The 21188-nt window shown below is 39.8% G+C and overlaps 1 protein-coding gene across 7 annotated transcripts in view; it reads right to left on the bottom strand.

Annotated features, from left to right (window-relative positions):
* Nucleotides 1-1251: 1251 nt before the first annotated feature.
* The window catches only part of CDC42SE2 (CDC42 small effector 2), a 112244-nt gene continuing 92307 nt past the window's right edge, over nucleotides 1252-21188 (bottom strand). For 5 of the 7 annotated variants that reach the window (XM_047729898.1, XM_047729896.1, XM_047729892.1 and 2 more), the window contains 3 exons: nucleotides 7831-7932; nucleotides 4022-4138; nucleotides 1252-3694 (listed from right to left, as the gene is read on the bottom strand). In XM_047729898.1, the coding sequence (XP_047585854.1) occupies nucleotides 4040-4138; nucleotides 7831-7932 (201 nt within the window). In that variant the 3' untranslated portion in view covers nucleotides 1252-3694; nucleotides 4022-4039. The remainder of the gene's footprint in view (nucleotides 3695-4021; nucleotides 4139-7830; nucleotides 7933-21188) is intronic. The other 2 variants (XM_047729899.1, XM_047729894.1) reach the window with 2 other exon arrangements.

Here is a 21188-nt window from a genome sequence, read left to right as displayed (position 1 = left end):
GAGTTGGCCAGTGTCTTCGCTCTGCGGCTCCCATCACCTGGCCTTCAGCAACAGGAGCACACCGTTTCCCACTGCTTGTGAGGCTCCGGATCAAACATCTGGCTCTCCTTATTCTGATACTAGCTTCCTTCCTTTGGGCGTCAAAGGGCAGACAGAAATTGTTAAGATGATGAGACTGGAGGATGAAAGTTGGGGTTACACGCAGCCCAGAGGCTGTAGCTACCTGGCGGAAAGCATCAAAAACATTAAAAAAATGAAAAGTGAATGTGCTAAAAATATAAAGTCTGAGCAACATGAGTTGCTTACTGGTTTAAGTTTTATTAGCCCGTGAGGAATGGAGACAATAAACCTAAGGTTTATTTCCTTTGCTTTCTTTGTAGTGTCCTCAAAGCGTATTTCAAGCAGAGGGTAAATCATTTCCTGTCAGTTTTGAAGATTTTTGCATTTCCACAAGTTTTAGCAAATTCCCTGCTATGTCTCTAAAGCACAAAAAGTAGGATAGATCTATAAAAACAGTTTATCTTATGAACCCTTGTGCATTTTATTCATGTCCTTTGAAAATGTACTCAAAATAGACTCCTGATAAACCACTATCAGTTTCTTCAGATACTTTAATCAGGATGCTTTATTCTATTTTATCAGCTGTGGAAAGAATTTCACCTTAACCAAATTACTTCAGTCTTTGGCCATGAAATGACAAATGTTATGAAAATTTTTTGAAATGTTAATATTTTTCCCATTGATTTTTCTACTTTAGAACCAACCTTACTTGGCCCATCTCCTAATACAGCCAAACCTACGGCCCAATGCACAAGGTTCCACGCAGTGAGGAGTTTCTAACTGGATGTACTTGGTGAATATATCCATATTCTTTGTCCTAAGCCAGGGATTCTCAGCTGTGGCACTATGACATTTGGGGCTGGGAGGGTGCTGTTCTCTGCACCACAGATGGTTAGCAGCCCCTCCTGCTGCCTACTCCCTCCCACCAGACAGCCCCCATGCCTCAAGCTGTGACAACCCAAACTGCCTCTAGACACTGGAAGTTTTTCCTGAGGAGCAAACTGCCAGCTACCTCCAAACTTGCTGTCATGTTGGAAATGGTCCATACCTGCCCAATATGGTAGCTACCAGCTTTTAAAAAGGGATGATTTTGCAGGACATTAATCTTAACTGAAACTATAAGAATGCTAAAAATACCCTGTGAGTGAATTCTAGTTGGCCTGAACTAAGAAAGGAAAAACCAAACCAGGATGGAAAGAAAACATTTATTGAATCAAAATCAATACTTTCTTTTAATATCTACAAGCCAACACTGAATGAACACAATGTACAAAAAAAGTATGCTTATATTATAAAAATATGTCAATTTTATCTTCTGGGTGCTGAGCAGAAGTCATTTTAAACAAAATCAAGGCAAACTTACTTGCTCTCTATAATGAAACTGCTATAATTTAATAACAAAAGTGAAAGCTAATATATACTCACAAAATATCTTTAAAGGCGATAATGCTGCATTGGATTTCTTATTGGCACCAACTTCTGCCTACATCATGGGAAAGCACCTCTTGTAGCGAATGCAGATCACTGACAGAATCCATGGCATTGGTTAAACCTTCATTCAGTTTCCTGTGCACTGAATGTTAGCATGTATTTCAGCAAAGTACTAACAGTCAATCCTATTACTTTAGATTCAATTTTAAAATGAGACGCATGGCCCAAGATTTACAATCCCACGGATGATATGGGGAACTTGCCACCCTTCACTATCTTCAAGCCTCCCTAAAAAATCTGTGTTTAGGATTACTGTGTTAAAATTTTTTGTCATTTCTTCTTGAATTTATTGGCACCTTCCCTCGGCATATGGTCTTGCACACGGGGTGGCTACTGCAGGTCAGTTACACACTCAAGAGCATAGCCTTGGGGTCACCACGGAGATATGCTCCGGAACTCAGTGAAGTATTTGGTCCACACAGAAGATCTTGATTAGAAAAAAGAGGAGTAAAACAAATCAGGAGTTCAAGACAAAAGAAGCGGGGCTCCCTGTACTAGGAATCCTGGAGTTATAGGACATATGTAAAAGTTCTACTAATTTTTAAAGTCAAAATAGACTAAAGAGCATCACTATGGACAAGGCCCAGAAAATCCAATGTCTTGTAAGACCTTGGACAAAGCACTATGCATGGCAGGACACAGACTCTGGCTGAGAAGAACGACATGGGTCCTCAGCAAATGCCAGAACACAGTATACACACCGTAAATTAAGCTGCAAACGGCCTTTTTTTATTAGTAAGCATGAATGTTTCCTTGACAGATTCTCTCTGGGACTGACACCTATGAAGCCTCCAACTGTTGAAATACAAGCACTGAGGAATCCAGCGCCTCACTGCACAGGTCAGTTCTATTCAGAAGCACCACTTTCCTGGTTTGCCTTATATAAGCTATTTATCCAGTTACCTGGTTCATAAGAACCTGGGACTAAGATGCAAAGAAAATAATTACTTACCTAATTTCTTAGCTGTCTACATTTTCACCTAAGTCCCATTTGCTGCATAAAATATTAATCCTACTAAATGTAGTTAGGACTGCACTGGACATAGGATTTAAACAAGAATACATACACCACGCCCTCACAGAGAAGGGAAAGTACTTACAGAAATATCTGAAATACACATCATCTATGAAGAATAAAGATTCTGGAGCCTGAGCAATGGTTTCTCACCAATCTCCTAACAAATCACCATATAGATTTCTTCACTGGCAACAATTTGGCCAAGTCACTCTATTGCTCTGGGTTAACTTCCACTGCCCCAAAACAGGTTTGAATATGGAAAGGCCACTGACACTGCAGTTAGTAGTACCGGCCAGAAGTTAATAGTGGAAACACATAGATCATCATATTACAGTAAGTCAAAACAGAGTGAGTACACAATGAGCCTGGACGAGGGCCTCACCACAACACTCTGACACACAACCACACCTGTTCGCAAATCACAGGTCCTCACTCTCAGAATAAATACATCGAACATTTACAACTGAATGAACACGTTATGAATGCCAGATTTTAATTATAGAGTAAGCTACAGGTTACCTTTGTTTGTGTGAAACTGATATGACTTGGTGTCACAGCTAACCTCTGTCTAACAGCAGCAGTTACCCTCAGCCCACAGCAGCAAAGAAACACTCATTTCTGGGCTCCCAGACAAAGCAACTTCATAAAGCATGCGGTATCTATTCTGCTCAAGTTTCAAATGAATAAAAATGATCATTGTGCTTATGGATGTCATACCTTCCAAAATATACAGAAACAGTGACTAACAATAGCAGGTCCTACCTTACCAACAAACTCATAAGGCAGAGGGCTGGAGATGGAAATAGAAATGTTTAAAATGGGGGGGGGGGGGGAATGCAAAATAGTGCTAGCATTCACAAAAAAAGATCATGCTAAGATCAGATCCATAATTGATAAAAATGAAGCCACGATCCAAAGTCCGTGAGTCCAAAGGCATGCATGCCAGCTGAAGGAAATGCAAGGTTCATCTGACAACAGCTTCTTCAGAGCAGAACAAGAACGTCTCACTGGAGAAATCACAACAAGGCGAACAAGATGCCATCACACTTCTTTTTTGTATTTGAAAAGGAATCACAACAACAAATTAAAGAGGAGTGAAAAGAGAAAATACAAATTCACAATGACCTATAAAACCAAAAGAAAAATCCAAATTATTTTTACACTTTGATGTTTAATTTGTAAAGTTTATCATCAAAGATTTCTCAATCATGCAGTCTAAAACATCAAGGTACTTCACTACACAGGACATTCCCCAAAGTATAAATACTCAAAATAGTAATTTCATTCATGTTTAAAGGACACTATCTGTCAAAGGCTCCTCCCCACCTGGCTGTTGGTCATGAGGGAAAGAATAAGTGAAAACTACTACTCAAAGTGCCTGCAACCAGCCCGTGAAACCCTTAGCAGGGTAAAATATTTTGGCCTTTTCCAGCATATGACGCAGATACTCACAGGAGACAGGACTCGGGGCTATCCAGCCTTCGTATCCACAAGCTGCATCTGCACACTGGCAGACATCCCACCCCCGTAGCCCCCCTTGGACTGCATCTGGTTCTGAATGGAGCTAACCTAAAATAAGACAAAAACAGAACCAAATCAAAAACTAGGGACAATGCAACTGATCCTGGTCTCAACGTTTTAGCCAAGCAGTTTTGAGAAGGATCCTTTCTATAGAAAAAATTCTGTTTTTATAGACTTAAATTTCTGATTGCCCTTAGGGAAATGGTGAGGCTACTAAAAACACATTTCAGGCTTCAACTCCCTCTCCCCACTTAGCAGTGATAAAGTAACTGTTTTGTGATTCACAATGTACTTGGTAACATTTCAAAAACAGAAGTATACAGAGCAACTCCAGTTCTTAATTTACAGACACCTCGTTCACATAGGTGATCACCTCAATTACTGAGAATCAAATAAAAATAAATACAAATGAAATTAGACCAAAGATAAATTTTCAAAGGTCCCATGTGATAAAACTTACATAACTGATACAGCCTTAAAGAATCCAAAGACTTGGGGGCACCTGGGTGGCTCAGTGGGTTAAAGCCTCTGCCTTCAGCTCGGGTCATGATCCCGGGGTTCTGGGATCGAGCCCCACATGGGGCTCTCTGCTCAGCAGGGAGCCTGCTTCCCTCCCTCTCTCTGCCTGCCTCTCTGCCTACTTTGATCTCTGTCTGTCAAATAAATAAATAAAATCTTAAAAAAAAAAAAAAAAAAAAAGAATCCAAAGACTTGGACGGTAGTCCAGATTTATTCATCTATAGTCATTGTAACCTGGGTTAAGTATTTATCCTCTCTAAAGATCTGTGAAATAGTTAACATGATAATCTCTACTCCCCACCAAACAGGGCTATTTTCTGATGGACTGTAGGATACCGAACTGCTGGGTTCTTCTTTTACTTGGTGGAAGCAAAGGCAAATGAACTTATCGGCAAGCTGAGAAGTGCCCTTAGTGGACCAAAATTACTCTAATCTTAGTTCATACCAACTAGCAACAAATGGTAAGTACAGAAGAAGAGAATCAGGCTAGATTGCCAGAAAAAGGAGCAGTGAGAAGGTGCTGGAGCTACTGACTGAACAGTGCTGAGGCCGAGCAGGTGTGATCTGCTCGAAGGGTCCCTCACCTGTCCATGGTTCCCTTGGGGGACAACGGATGGGAACATCCATTAATTAATCTACTTATCAAATACTTACTGTGCACTTGATAGAAAATATGCTGTGTGAGGTATTTTCAACGGCAATCCTGAGTCAGTATGTTTAAGCAAAGGAAGTATGATCTGCCTATTTTCTGAGCAAGGCAGGTTTAAATTTATTCTAGTAGAAAAGCAAAATATAAAATGTATACCTTCTTTAGAATCCAGAAGGGTTTCACTGAGAAAAATCTTAGGTGGAACATCCTACTCTAATTATGGCCTTATCTATATTCACATTACTCAAATGACAACTTCAGTTAGAAGTATTTAAAAAAAAAAAAAAACCCTGAAATCTATAGGCCTATTTATTTTCAGTAACCTTGCTCAGTCTGAGAAGGCTACCAGCATAAACTATCTGTTCAAAGTCATTTCCTATTCCTTTCAGGTAACCAATTTTGTGGCATGAACATGTTTCTATGCAGGTACCAAAAATTCCCCCACCTAACATGTTACCCTTTTCTAGGCATTTCAGGGCTATTTATAAAAAGTAACATTTTTGTGTTTTTCCATAGTGCATTCATAATGTCATGCTGATTCTAGGCAAGAAAAAAACTGGTTTTCCTCCAAAAGTCAATTGTTCAATTTCAAACAATTTGGATTTTCTAATGGATTATTTTTGACTGTGTATATATTATATTTTAACACAATAACACTCTCTTATTAAAAGAGTCATGGGATCTATTTCTAGTATGAAAGGTAATCTTGGGAAGAATAGTGTGTTTAGAGGAAAAGAGACACTCCCCCAAGTCATCTGCCCCTTCAAGAATCCAGTGCAGCCAGGCCATTCCATTTGCACAGAGCCAAGTACCTCATCCATGCTGCTCAGTTCTTAGTTTGCCTTAAGTTAGTTTATCCTATTTCTGCAGATAAACCACATTTATGGTTTTGTCTCACTCTGTGCAATATTATTATTGCACAAAAGAAAAGAGTTCTCTCACCAAATCAGGCTCATATCTGTGACATCTCTCCACTGATGTCACCTGCAGGAACTCGGGGATTCCGTAACATTGACCCCAACACACCCGATCAAGCAGTAGCCTGGAACCGCGTGTGCGCCTCATCACACAGACAGAAAACCTCTTGGAGACACAGTGGGTTCTAAAAAGCTCAAACACTTCATAAAAACACCTAGTCCGTGAACGGAGCAGGCTGCCTGGACTCCGCAGGTAGACTAACAGCAGAGGGCTGTCTGGAACCAGCTCTCAGCTGAAGCCGCAGACCCGAATGCCCTACAGGAAGGAGACTGTCCTCAAGCTCTAGCTACGCTGCTGGCAACGAGCGTCCCCCACATCCATGACAGGCTCCTAGTGCAGACAAAATGTCAAAGAGGAATTTTTAAAGAAATCCTGAAATGTGTATAAACAGTATTTAAAAAGTTAAATACCATGAACTAAAAATTTCATTCTGGAGTTTTTGAAAAATGTGAAATGGGGAAGAACACATTTGTTAAGAAAATAAAATTCATGTATAATAAATTTAAGCCATTCGCTCTACTTGTATGTGTAATAATAACCCTATTAACAAAAGCTATAGGTTCTCATTTGATCTTTTCATTTCATGCTGATCCAGAAAACAAAGCTACTGAATTGTATTGTGACAGTAACCTGACACCTCTTACATTTCCACAAAAACAGTTGAACAAAACAAAGTATTTTTCCTACAGGTTTAAAACAAACAAGATGTTTCCTTTCAGGAAGCTACACGTTATTCCTTTGCTCACCTAGTAACTGATGTGACAAACTTCTTGCTGTATCCAGGATATATGATCTACCTATTTTAAAAGTCTCTGAGCTCTTATTAAGTCTTTTGTTATTTCTGTCCAGTAAACAAGTATACAATGGATAATTCTATATTTATACAAGCCTTATTGTCTTTCTGGTTCTAAACACTTTAGAGGTCACTTAAACACATCAGTTTACTTTACATTTGGGGGAAAGAGGCTCTCGATACTTTGTAGCATATTACTTTAGAACAAAAAGAAGGACTCCCTGACTTGACAGTGCTTCTCTTACAGAGCACTGTTTTGTTGGCTGAACTTTAAGGAGTACACATGTTCAAGTGAGTAAATCTAAATTATGTTTTGAAATTCACTGAAATCTCTATAAAAGATAGCAAATATATACAAGTATTTACATTAATTATGAGTAAATCACAAACATTCTAATATCAAGAAAAGGCTAGTCTTTTATAAGGTAAATGCAATAAATGTTTGCAAAAGGCAACTTAATTGAAGAGAGAAGAAATTAAATATTACTAAAAGGATGACATTCACATTCCTTTGCAAGGAGTCAGGAGAGCCAAAGGGCTATAACTATCATTGTAAACTCAACTCCTTTTCAGTATTTTTTCAGGAGAAAGGTAGAAATAAAGGCATAGTTTAGCAAGTTAGAGGAGAGATTAATTTTCCACTGCTCATTTTCTTCTTTGCTCATATTATGTATTTATTTATATTCAGTGTCTACAAATTCACTGAGTGCTGTATAATCTTAAGGAATGTATGTAGCTGTCATACACGTGACCTAAGTCTACACCCCAACACCCATTTGCATCTTCCACCAATACACTTACTGAATTCATTCCACTGAATAGGTCTCCCGATCCTACATGAGCCGTGTGCACAAAATTTGTTGGCTCGCCAATCATACTTCGGTCAATCCGCCGGCGCCTTTTCTAAAATACAGGAAAGAATGTGTTGAGAAATGTTTTTATTAGCAACATGCTTATTCTGTTGGGTTTATTTACTGCAGATGAATGATTTTCATGACCACAGTACAATTTCCCCAGGACATCAGGATCCCAACATCTTGGGACTATCAGGATTACTTCAAGAGAGACATATGCACACGCACACACACAAAATGACTGGTAAAGCAAAACAACAGGTTATCATTTAGAACTTAAAATACATTATTTCGCTTAGCTTTGGCCACTGACTTATTTGTATAATAACTATTTGGGTTTTACGGTTTCAAAAGAGGTAACTGTAAAATTATCACCAGTGACCCTTATGCTTAGCGAAGAATACAGTGTGATTTGAATAGAACATTGATTTTAACATCACTTTCTAGCTTTCATTAACAAACTGACATTATTTTGATTATTTTTACTTAGATTATACCCCCACAACCATTTCACACTGGAATGAATCAGCTGCTTTGTTTGGAGGAGATGAACAGTCTGTTCACTCTCCTCTGGTCTGAGATAGCTGGGAATGAAACCCTATCCAAACTCAGTCTACTAGGCTGGGGCTTAATGACCCCTCCTAATTTCTGCCAACCACCTCTTACAGGGTACAGAATGCTGTTGTCACAGTAACTTCTGCTACTAGCTGTAATCCTTGCCCCACCAATATGCGCATTCTCATTAGAGGAAGTTCCTTATCCTACTGTTTCACTGATCATGAGATCTTTCCAGAGACAAAGGTTATCTTAAATCAGTCCCATGTTTTCCATGACCCTTTAGATACTGTGATCTGAGAGGGGACACTGCACAGATGGCTCAGTGTCCCAACACCAATGCTGCTACTTCCCTTTGAACAATATACTCCAGAAATTACAGTGTCTACCTCAACTGAAATGCTGGTAAATCCTAAACATTTACCAAGACAGACCCAAGTAACACCACCTCAGGATTAAAATACAATCTTCTACAAAGCTACAAGAATGGGGAGCTCATATATTAATTTCAGAAGCCAGCATACATTGTTTGGCCACTCTCTAGCTTTACAGATGCCATTTAGAATTCCTTAAGAAGCCCAAGTTTTTCCTTAGAAATATTTATGTTCATGCAGAGAGTGGGCTCTCTCCAAGTTCGCTAGTTTCTCCATCCGGTGCTTCCCCTGGCAGGTGGTGTCCCTGTCTATCTGAACACAGGCATTCCTACATATTGGAAAAGTTTTTTTCTATTATGTTTTTATAACATTCCTTGTGTTCATTTGTGCAATTTGTTTCACTCTTAGGTGAACAGTAGATTGTGTGTGAGAATGTGTGTGTGTGTGTGTTTGTATAATCTTCCAATTTTCTGGTATTTTTATCTAACATTTTTATTTCTCTTTATAGTTTTGCTGTATTGAAAACTAACTTTAGTTGATCTTCTTCAGAAATCCACAAATTTTTCTTACAGACCATGACGTAAAGAGGCCATTCCATGTGTTGTAGCTGCAACTGCACGGTTGTCCTTGCAGCATGAAAGCCACTACACACAGTGCACAAACAAAGCAAGGATAGATAGCTCCATTTCAGTGAACATTCACTCACTCAGGGGAACGGGGAGCAGATCCCAGCTCTAGAAATTATTTTTTTTAGCAGGAGCTACATCAGACTATTTTTCAATTACAGTTATTTTTTCAGAAGCTCTGCTATGAAATTACATCACTGCAGTATTTTTTCTTCTGAGAATTTGCATTACCTGTTTCCATTTTCCCTCTCAAAATGCTTGACTGTATGAATTATGTCTGTAACAGTAGGAGCAAAATATTCTCATTCATTTACTTCAAGCCCCTTTTTCAAGGGTTGATAAATTCATTCTTTTGGGGCCCTTCTCCCTAGGATTCTAGAAAAATTTCAGGTTAAGAAAGTGTCAGAAAACCAAGAGAGAATCCAGAACTTTTGTCTATGTTCTTCAATTGTTCTATTTGTCAGCACAAGGCACAGATTTCTTGCTATCTCTATCTTACTCACTGCTACTTCAGGTGCCCTAAATGTACCTCAGACCCCATGCCCCTCAGCACAGACCTGACACCCACAGCATCCTTTGACTAGGAACACCCATACCAGCAGTGTGCTGGTTCTCCCGGACTCTCAGTTTATCTGTTTCTACCCAGTCCATTCAGTGTACTTCCCCTTTACACTATTCTAAGATAACACAGCATAAATGAGCCATAAGAAGCAAAGCTACCTTCTCTTTTCTAGGAGTAAGGTAAGGAAAGAAGATGCTAATAGTTTTGTGCCTATTTTCTTCTTGGCTAATACTGTTACCGTCCACTAAATCTGCTTTGTTAGAAAGTTGTATATCCAGGCACATAAATGTTATCTTCACCATCAAAAATATAAGAATTGTCTCAATTCCTGGGCCAGACAAATTGTTGGGGTTTCTTCCCCAGTAAGGCCCTTGACTGACAGAAGGACTTCTAGCTTCTTGGCACTCTCCACACAGGAGGAAAGGGTGGACGCCTCCAGTGGAAGAAAAAGGACAGCAGTGAAGTTCCAGGGGCTAATGGCATCTATGGGCCTACAGACTCTTCCTCCTAAGGCCTTGTGCAACTCACTCATAGGTCAGACAGCTCCACAGACAGCCGGAGGGCCCTCTCATGCAGGTTAAGGGATGGGAACATTTCAGAGAGTAAGATCTACTTTAAGAACACTGGGAGTCTTGACCATCCCTTGCCCTATGAACAGAGAGGAGAAACTTCTCAGGTTCTAACTTCATAACTTCCTCCGGAATGGTGTGTTCAGGGCTTAGCAAAAGGCTACGCTTAGCCCACATCTCCACACTAAATGATTTATTCTAACAACTGAATTACTGAAGGAAGATGTTGGGAGAGAGATCATCACCAGGCACTACCCAACTCCCCAGAATTGTTTCCTCAAAGTAATGAATGGATCAGGTGGTTAATCAAAATCAAAGACTAAAACAAACATTCTGAATACTAAGGAAGGACGTTCAACAGAGACTACTCTCATACTGAAAATGAAAGGACAGATAATTTGTAAATCTGAAAACAGTGAATACGTTTTAACTTCAACTTCACTGAGTTAAGAGGCTTTCCCCTTTGATTTTGGAAGGTTTCTTTGTGCTATTAATCTAACATCAATTTATAGTACAGAGGTTGAAGGTTTCTTCCCTAATAATACGACAGGTTTTGTTGTTTTTAAGATTTATGGGGGGGCACTGAGAGAAAACGAACGGGGGAGGGGCAGAGGGAGAGGGAAAAGCAGAAGTCAGATGCTTAACAGACTGAGCCACCCACATGCTCCATGACAAGTTGGTTTTTAAAGTCCAGTCCACAATATACAGCTGGCAGGAAGGCTGGAGGAGCCAAAGAAGTCATCACAGTAATGTTGGTGGAAAGAGATTATTTGGATTCAATTATAGCAGCTGAAGTGGAAAGAACTAGGTAGATTTAAGAAGTAAGGAGCAGCGTAAGTTAAGAAAGATGCACAGATTTCCCATCTGAGAAGAATGTACACAATTCACAGGGGCAGGTAACACTGGAAGAGGGCCAAGCTTTAGGAAGATGATGAAAGCGCTTAAGACGCACTGACTTTGAGTTATGTCTGAGACATCCAAGTAAAGTTATCAAGAGGGCAAGTTGGATACATGGATATAGGATTCTGACAAAAGAAATCAAGTCTCACCAGCACAATAAAGAAGGAAAGTGCACCCCACCATCAAGTGGAGAAAAATTAGCCATCAAAGGAGGCTTAAAAAAAAAAAAAAAAGCCTGAAAGGAAGGAGGAAAATCAGGTGTGTGTTCTCTTCAAGGTGTCATGGAGGGTTCAGGCAAACACAACTGAAAGCGGGTGAGAGGTCAGATAAAGACTGAAGAGAGTGCCTATGGAGGGGTAAGAGTGGAGGACTTCTGAGGAGCCGTACGAGTGTGCAAGAGGCAGAAAATGGAACATCGAACACAACTGGGCACAGTCTGGCCATCTATCTGGATAAGGACAAGAAAGAATGGGCTGAGCTGAAAAGAGGACTTAATTTTTTCCTTTAAGATGAGAAAGACTTGATCTAAAGGTTAATTTCTGGTAATATCCAGTGAAAGAGTCTGAAAGTAAAGTGATCATCAACATGGTAACATTCCAGGGAGGGTACAAAGGACAGATCTAGACACAGGTTAAGATGTTCTTTGGGTTTGTATTGTAACACTATTAACCTAGATGCTAAGTATAATTACATATTTCAAAATACAAAAATGTACTATTTTTCAGTCACTACGGACACTTAATAAATAGGACACTTCTGTGGTGTGTTGTATTAAGAATACAAGACAGAGACAAGATTTAAATCATGGGCAAACAAGGGGAATTCCAGAGTTGGGCCTCTGCAAAGAAAAACAGGAAATGGTGCACTCACTCTGATGCGTTTTAACTGTTGTCAGTAGCAGAGTCATCGTTTTTCCTGGAAACACACTCTGCTCTTTATAGGGTACTCTATTAAGACCGTCAACCTTCTGAATAATTCTTGCCATCCTTGAAATACTATTATTCTACATAAGGTCAAGGATTTTAGTTGGGTTAGGGATAAGATTAGGGAAAATGTCTCTTCATATTTACTCAATGTCAATGATCCCTCAGTAAGGTGGTTTAATCTTAGAGATACATAATGAAAATTTCTTTTAAGATTTCATTTTTAAGTAATCTTTATCCCCAACATGGGGCTCGAACTCATGACCCAGAAAGCAAAAGTCGCACGCTCTACCAACAGAGCCTGCCAGGTGCCCCATACTGAAGTATTTGGGGATGAAATGTGATGTCCAGAATTTGCTTAACATTCTCCAACTAGGGGAAGGGGTTGACAGTATAAGAGGATGCCCTCCACTGACAACTCTCTGAAGCTGCGTGCTCCGTACATGGATTGGGGGGGGGGTCTCTTCCCTCTATTTCGGTGTATATTTGGTAATTTTCCTAATGAATTTTTCAAAATAAGTTTTTTAAGAAGATGTGAGTTCTCTCCTACTCTTACACCTTTATACAAAAACCTAACAAGTACTGCTTACAAGTAAAAACTGTGTGATATGAGAATGAATCATCAACACTTCATCTCTTTTCTGATTTCCACCAGAACTGAGTTTTGTCCTCATTCTTTCTGATACAATTCTAACATCATTCCCTACTTCCTGTCTTCCTCCCAAAAGTATTAGAAGATATATTTTAAGTTTTTGAAAACTACACTGCAGAGCTACCATACAGTATTTGGCTAACAGCTACAACATCAATTTAGTTTGTGCCATTCATTTGCATCACTCATGCACTCCCATCGCATAAGTTTTTTCTCTGAAAAAAAAAAAAAAAAAAAATTACAACTGAAAAAAACAGCTTAAGCAGTAAGGCCCAGTGGCAAGGTGTTTGGTATACTCAGAGCTTCCACAAGGTTTCTCTGCAGTGTTCTCAGCTCTCCCCTCCTGTCAGTTTCAGTCTCAGGCTAGTAGCCAACAGAGTTGCAGCAATCTAAGGCCTTCCATCTGTGTTTACAGACATAGAGAAAAATAGTGCTTTATAAAAAACGAGGCAAATTTCCCCTGAGGTCTCCACAAAACTTCCCCTGGCATCTGAGTCCTAAGCCCTGTCTTGAAACAACCCCTCTCACCCAGAGAATGTCTTCCCTGAGCCAAACTCTTGAACCCAACCAATCACTGCTGAAGGACAGGCAGTCTCTGAGGAGCAGCATAGACCTCATCATGGGTCCCCAAGAGCAAGGGGTCAGCCGCTTCAACTATGGCTCCTGTATCACAGAGGAGGGGAAGAACTGATGCTGCGCTTGTAATGATAACTATTATCCATCTAGGCATCTGTTATGAAACCTTAAAATTACTAGTCAAATATTTATTTCAAAAAACGGGGGGCGCCTGGGTGGCTCAGTGGGTTAAGACTCTGCCTTCGGCTCAGGTCATGACCCCAGGGTCCTGGGATGGAGCCCCGCATTGGGCTCTCTGCTCAGCAGGGAGCCTGCCTCCTCCTCTCTCTCTGTGATCTCTGTCAAATAAATAAATTTTAAAAATCTTTAAAAAAAACAAAACACAAAACGGAAAGGGCACCTGAATGGCTCAGTCTGTTAAACATCAGACTCTTGATTTCAGCTTCAGTCATGAGACCGAGCCCCATGGCAGGCTCGGGAGCTCAGGGGGGCGTGGGCTTGAGATTCTTTCCTTCTGTCCTTCCCCACGTGCACACACGCATACACTCTCTAAAATAAATCCTAAAAAAAAAACAAAAAACAAGAAAACACCCTGGAACATACCATTTGGAGAAAGAATTACTCCAACAGATCCTTCTTCTCGGGTTTCTCGCTTCTCTCTCCTACTATTTCCATTTCTGTGCTATTGTTTATTTTGTGTAAACCAACATTCCTCTTCCCTCCTGCACATCTTATTAAGGCTACGCTGATGACTACTGAGCCTCTTTTCTACTTTTCTGGGCTTGAGACTGTACATTCAACTGCTTACTGACAAATCCAGAGGACGTGCAGGCTTCCTGAGTCCAACACTGAATACATAACCTTCGTGAAGCCCACGCCCCTCTCCAGTCCCTGTTTGGTAAACAACATTTCTGCTGGTATTTCCAGTCAGGTTGGAGTCCCTCACTCACTGCATCTTCTCCCTCACACATGGTCACATCCAATTAGCAAAACATCCTGTGGAGTCAGCCCACTTCCTCTCTCGGTCCCCACATTAGTGTCACAGCCTTATTTCAGGCCCCTGAGCCTCTCACCTGCCTCCCTACAGGAGCCCCTCACTAACTTGCTTCCAACCTCCTTTCCCCTCCCAAAATGCTTCACCCTAAATCTAAACATACCTTTCTCAACTACAAAACCGATGTTACTCATCCATTTCAAATCACTCAATGGCTTCCCAAAACTTCCAGGATAAATTCAAAACTCCAGAGCCTATGGAAATCCTGTCTTTCTTGCCAACTTCATCTTTACATTCCTTCAAGCATTCTAAGCTTTCATCTGCTATTTCAGGTTTCCTACATACACTGTGCTCTTCCAGTACTCCTCCTGGAAGAATCTTTCCGACTGCCTTTAATTTCACTAACTCAGTCCTGCCTCTCTTACACCCTTGAGTCTGGGGTTATGGCCCCTCAGTATTCCGGGACATGTTCACCTACCAAAGTAAACTGGCATCTCACACTCGATTTAAATTGTCCCCTGGATGGGAGATGTGTTCCTATATAGGTTGCCACGTAAAATGTGAATCCACAAGGCCCAGTACATAATGTACAGCAATTCATCAAAAGAACTTTTTATGAATGAATAAATTTATGAAGTAATAGTAGTAACAGTGTGGAGCCCAACACAGGGCTTGAACTCATGACCTGAGATCAAGATTGGAATTGATATGAAGAGTTGGACACTCATCTGACTGAGCCACCCACATGCCTCAACAATTCATGTTTTTAAGCCATAATTTTTCGAATGCATTTCTTCAGTAATATAAACGCTCCCCCCCAAAATAAAATAAATTCACCAACTCCTTCAGATTTCTTGAATATTAACTAAATAGAGCTTCTAGAAGAATAGTGATTACTTTATCACTTAAGTGATCACTTAACTTGAAAGTTCAAACTTCCTCTAGGGCTTCTGTCTGGGCAATTTAGTGCACAAACACATGCCACTGAGGAGCAATTCAGGGCCAGGTTCCACAGGGTAATAGGAGGCTTTAGGTAAGAGCACAGGTAGGTACTTCTAGAAATGGACACAGTGAATAGAAAATGAATATGCCAGGGTGCCTGGTGGGCTCAAAGAGCATGTGTCTTGAGTTTTAAGCCACATGTTCAGCGTCAAGATCACAAAAAAAAACAATAAACTTACAAGAAAAATTAATGTGCCTGCCATTTGGGGCAGTGAAAAAAGCTGGTACCTTTAGGCTGTAAGACAGGAATCACTTACACCAGGGAAGCCTAAGTAAATGAACAACTGAAAAAGAAAGATATGCTACTGACTCAACTTGGTGACCTAGACAAAGTATATCCCAGCCCATGTGTTTTATCAAATATACCCATGATCCCCAGCAAATATCCACGAGCCCCACACAGTATATTCAATTTGAGGGAAACATAATGATACTCAACTTATGTATGATACTGTGTGAACTAGTAAAGCAAGATAATTCAAAATTTCAATATCATGAAAGAACTTCAGCTACCAACACTGGGACTCCAGTGAGTACTTTTTAATTGCTTAAGTTCTTCTTTCCAGTTTATCTCTTAACTCAAGCAAAAGACCCTGCAGAACGGAAACTACTCCCTTAATCACTAAGGACTGCCCTGAAGAGGCAAGACCCTCCTAACAGACTGAAAGACAATGGTCAACTTGACCTTCACTGCCCACCCGGTGCATGAACTCAACAACCTCTGTCCCACATTTTCCTTACGTAAACCTGGAGGCATTTTCGGGACTCTGGATGGTCTTTGAGATATTAGTCCATTGACTTCCCAGTGCTGGGACTCATTGAAATAAATTCCTTTTACCACCACTCTTCTAGCTGTCTGTGGATTTTGTCAGCAGCAAATGGCCAGACTTGGTCTGCTTGGGACTGCTAGAGCTAGGTGCTCCTGCAGCCCTCCACTCCAGCTACAATGACACCACCCACTCTTTTTAACGGCACATGTCTGCAAAGAGGTGCTTTCTGGAGTGCTGTGATAAGAACCCAAGTACTGTACAAAAGATAACATGGAACTAGAAGAGAGGGTAGTGGTCTTCATTCTGATTCCATGGTTTGAGGAGTTATGTAATACCTAACACCCACATCCTGTAAGCCATCCTGATTGTATCAGAAGGGAAAAAAAATTCATTTTTCTTTTGTTATATTTTTAAAGTCGACCAAAATGTTAGGACATAAGTGTTTATTACGTTGTCTGCACAAAACTAGTTACCAAATCTGTAAAGAATTTCTCTTGGCCCAGAGGTGCCATGAAAAATGTTACTCAAGTGTTAAGGGCACCAAAAACAAACTTTGAGAGCCTCTGAAGTAGGTTTATTTTTTTGAAATATTGACAGTATGACTAGGCAACAGGCATTTCTAAAGAAAATAGTTACTTTTTTCTATGAGACTACTGACAGTGATTCCCTGGATACATGAGGTGACTTTGAGGGGCCTCCAACTGTCCGTCCAGTTCATTCAACAGAAAAAAACAGAATAACAAAAGCTATAAAAATGGATTTAACATTCTTTGTAGAAAAGGAAAAGTGGGTCTTCACTCACACAAAAAACAGAAATTACTTTCACAGTAGTAATGCACCAATGCTCTCACCCCAAACCTATTCCACTTAGCAACTGGCTATCACTCCTTAAGACCCAGCTCGAACTCACTGATTAATCCATGATCTGAGCATTCAGAGAACAAGGCTCATATTTCTATGACAGCACTTAAAACACCAAAACAGTTTACTTGTAGTTTGATTTTCCTACCATAGTATACATTCTTCTAGGACCATAGCTGTGCCTGACAAAAAATAGACAATAAATGGCTGCTGTATGATAAATGGCTCATAAAGAAACAATTTCAGCTCAGTCTTCCAAAACCTACTGGTCTTATCCAGTATCCAGACCAAGTGTTTTTCAAGGACCTATTTTATATGGAACGCGTTTAAAGGGGGAGGTGGGTAATGCAAATTCTAGTGGAGTTTAATTTCTGTGCAAAAAATCCCTCATTTGATGGCTTTTTTCCCCCCTCTGCCTCACAGTAATGCTGTATATAGAGCTCAACAGGCATCACTATTTTGGTTTTAGATTGGGTAGAACCTCAATAGCAGTTGTTCTCAAACTTTGTGCACATCAGAATTCCTGGAGAGTTTGTTAAAATGCAGGCTGGAGAGCTCCACTTGCAGAATTTTAAATCCAGCAGTGTTGGGGAAGGGCCAGGAATCTGCTCGACTAACAACAGTCCAAGTGATGCTGATGGCTCCATGGTTTAGAAGCAGTGGCTCTAAAGACTTACAGCTGCATATTTTAAAATGAATAATGGCTAATACTTAAGAGCCTTACTACATGTCACGCCCATTTCTAAGCACTTTAAACACAAGAACTCAATTGCTAATACCTTCAATAGCAGAATATGACATTTTAATATTGCCTTCAAATCTCAGGGCCTCTGGCCAACTCCCACTTAGTGTATCTTGACCTTTGCTCAAGTCTATGAATTATACTCTCACTTGTTCACCTGTTATACTCCCTGAATAAAATATTACAATCTTTGTTTTTTTAATTACTTAGAAAGCCATTAGGTTGAATGGTTTTTCTCATTAAAAATAAACAACTTGGGGTGCCTGGGTGGCTCAGTGGGTTAAGCCTCTGCCTTTGGCTCAGGTCAAGATTTCAGGGTCCTGGAATTGAGCCCCACATTGGGCTCTCTGCTCAGCAGGGAGCCTGCTCCCCCCCGCCTGCCTGCCTATCTGTCAAATAAACAAAATCTTTAAAAATAAATAAATACATACATACATACATACATACATACATACATACCACCTGAAACCATAAAACTCCTAGAGAAAAACATAGGGGATAAGCTCTTGGAAACTGATCTTAGCAGTAATTTTTTGCATTTGACACCAAAAGGAAAAACAATAAAAATAAAAAATAAGTGGGACTGCATGAAACCAAAAAGCCTTTGCCCAGCAAAGGAAACTATCGACAAAATTAAATGGCAACCTACAGAATGAAACAAACTATTTGCAAATTATATAAGGGGCTAATACACAAAATACATAAACAACTCATACAACAGCCAAAAAACAAACAACCTGGCTAAAAATTGTGTGGAGAATCTCAACAGATACTTCTCTAAACGAGACATATAGATGACCAACAGGTAAATGGGAAGGTACTCAACATTAGGAATTATCAGGGAAATGCAATTCAAACCACAGTAAGGTATCACCTCATGCCTCTTAGAATGTCTACCATCAAAAAGATAAGAAATAGGGCGCCTGGGTGGCTCAGTCTGCCTTCGGCTCCGGTCACAATCTCAGGGTCCTGGGATCAAGCCCCGCATCGGGCTCTCTGCTCAGCAGGGAGCCTGCTTCCTCCTCTCTGCCTGCCTCTCTGCCTGCTTGTGATCTCTGTCAAATAACTAAAATCTTTAAAAAAAAAAAAAAAAAAAAAAAAGACAAGAAATAGCACATGTTTGCAGGAATGGAAAGAAAAGGAAACCCTAGCACACTGCTGGTGAGAATGTTAACTAGGGTTAGCTCCTATAGAAAACAGTTCAGAGGTTCCTAAAAAAATTAAAACTACCATGTGATCCCCCAATTCCACTTCTGGCTATATATTTGTTGGAAACAATATGACTAGCTCCAAAAGGTATGTGCCTTCATGTTCACTGCAATATATTTATAATAGCCAAAAGGCATGGAAACAACCTAAGCATCCACTGATGATGGAGGGACAGAACACAAAGATGTATTATGCATACACATGAATATTACTCTGCCATTAAAAAGGAAGGAAATCCTACCATTCACAACAACATAGGTGAACCTGGAAGGAAGGCATGCTAAATGAAGTTAAGTTGGAAAAAAACAAATACCTTATGATCTCACTTATATAAGCAATCTTAAAAAACAAAACAAAACAAAACAAAACAAAACCTCACAGAACCAGAGAACATACCAGTTCTTCAGAGGCAGTCAGGTTAGAGGGATAGGGGAAATGGGTAAAAGTGGTCAAAAGGTACAAACTCCCAGTTACAAGATACTAAGTTCTGGAGATGTACTACAGAGAGCATGGTGGATGACCCAGTGTACAGCACAGTTAATGATCATGTATTGTGTATCTGACTGTTGCTGAAACTAGTAGGTATTAAAAATTCTCATCACAGGAAAGAAACATCTGTAGCTAATATGAGGTGATGGCTATTAGCTGGACTTACCATGGTAATCATTTTGCAATACAGCAGACCCTTGATTAACAGGAGGTTTGAACTGTACAGGTCCACTTATATGTGGAGATTGTCCGATAAATACAGTATGGTACTATCAATGTATTTTCTCTTCCTAAAGATCTTAATAATATTTTCTTTTTTCCTTATTATAAAGGTATAATATATAATACAGATAACATACAAAGTATATGTTAATTATTTATGTTATCAGTAAGGCTTCTGATCAACAGTAGACCATTAGCAGTTAAGTCTTAAGGGAGTCAAAAGTCATACATGGATTTTCGATTATGTGGGGGATCTGCCTCTACCTCTGCACTGTTCGAGGGTCAACTGCATATATGTACATCAAATCCTTTACACTGTATTACCTTAAACAAATATAATGTTATATATCAATTATATCTCAAAACTGTAGGGGAAGAGAAGAGCCTATCCCTATCTCACAGAGGGAAATAGCTCCATTGTTCTCTCCTAAGAATTACCTCTACCCATTTTCATTCCCTACCTGTGGACCCTAACCAAGTTTTCTACAACACACTTCCAGTGTGAGTCATGGTTTTATTTGAATAATGATTTGATAAATCATAAGCATACCAGGATGATTATACAGAGGTCATAAAAACCTATTTACAGATATCGCTGATGATCTGACCTACCCAATCTACTATCTCCCATCTGTGCCCATGAGCCCTTTTACTGATGAGTCAGACCAACTTTGAAGATAGTTCTGTAAATGATAGTATGTTATACTCTATTTTTTTTCTTTTTTTTTAAAGATTTTATTTATTCATGAGAGACAGAGATTTTATTTATTCATGAGCGAGAGAGAGAGAGAAAGAGTGAGAGGCAGAGAGGCAGAGGGAGAAGCAGGCTCCCCAATAAGCAGGGAGCCCGATGCAGGACTCAATCCCAGGACCCCAAGATCATGATCTGAGCTAAAGACAGACGCTTAACCATCTGAGCCACCCAGGCGCCCTATACTCTATTAATAGTAAGGAAAACAAAACAGAGCAAGAAAAGTTTTTTCACTAATCAGACATAAAAAAGCAACTCTGGAAAAATAAGCACTGTTATTGTCACTTAAAATATACAAAAATATCTGATTCCTCATAAGATTTTATTACCCATTAATCCCTCAACATGTATCTAATGAGTTTCAATACACTGCTCAAAATGATACAACACTTAGAAATTTAAGGGAAAGGGGGTGAAAACCATATGAATAAATTGTGTAAGATAATATAGGAGGCCTCTATCTTTTATTATCTTTCATACCAAAATTTATTAAATATGGCACAAAAGTCAAAAGAGCTTACCAGACCT

This window comes from Lutra lutra, chromosome 5, assembly GCF_902655055.1.
Source record: "Lutra lutra chromosome 5, mLutLut1.2, whole genome shotgun sequence".
Classification (NCBI taxonomy): Eukaryota; Metazoa; Chordata; class Mammalia; order Carnivora; family Mustelidae; genus Lutra; species Lutra lutra.
The sequence above is the reverse complement of the archived record's forward strand: the minus strand, read 5'-3'. Positions and strand labels throughout refer to the sequence as shown.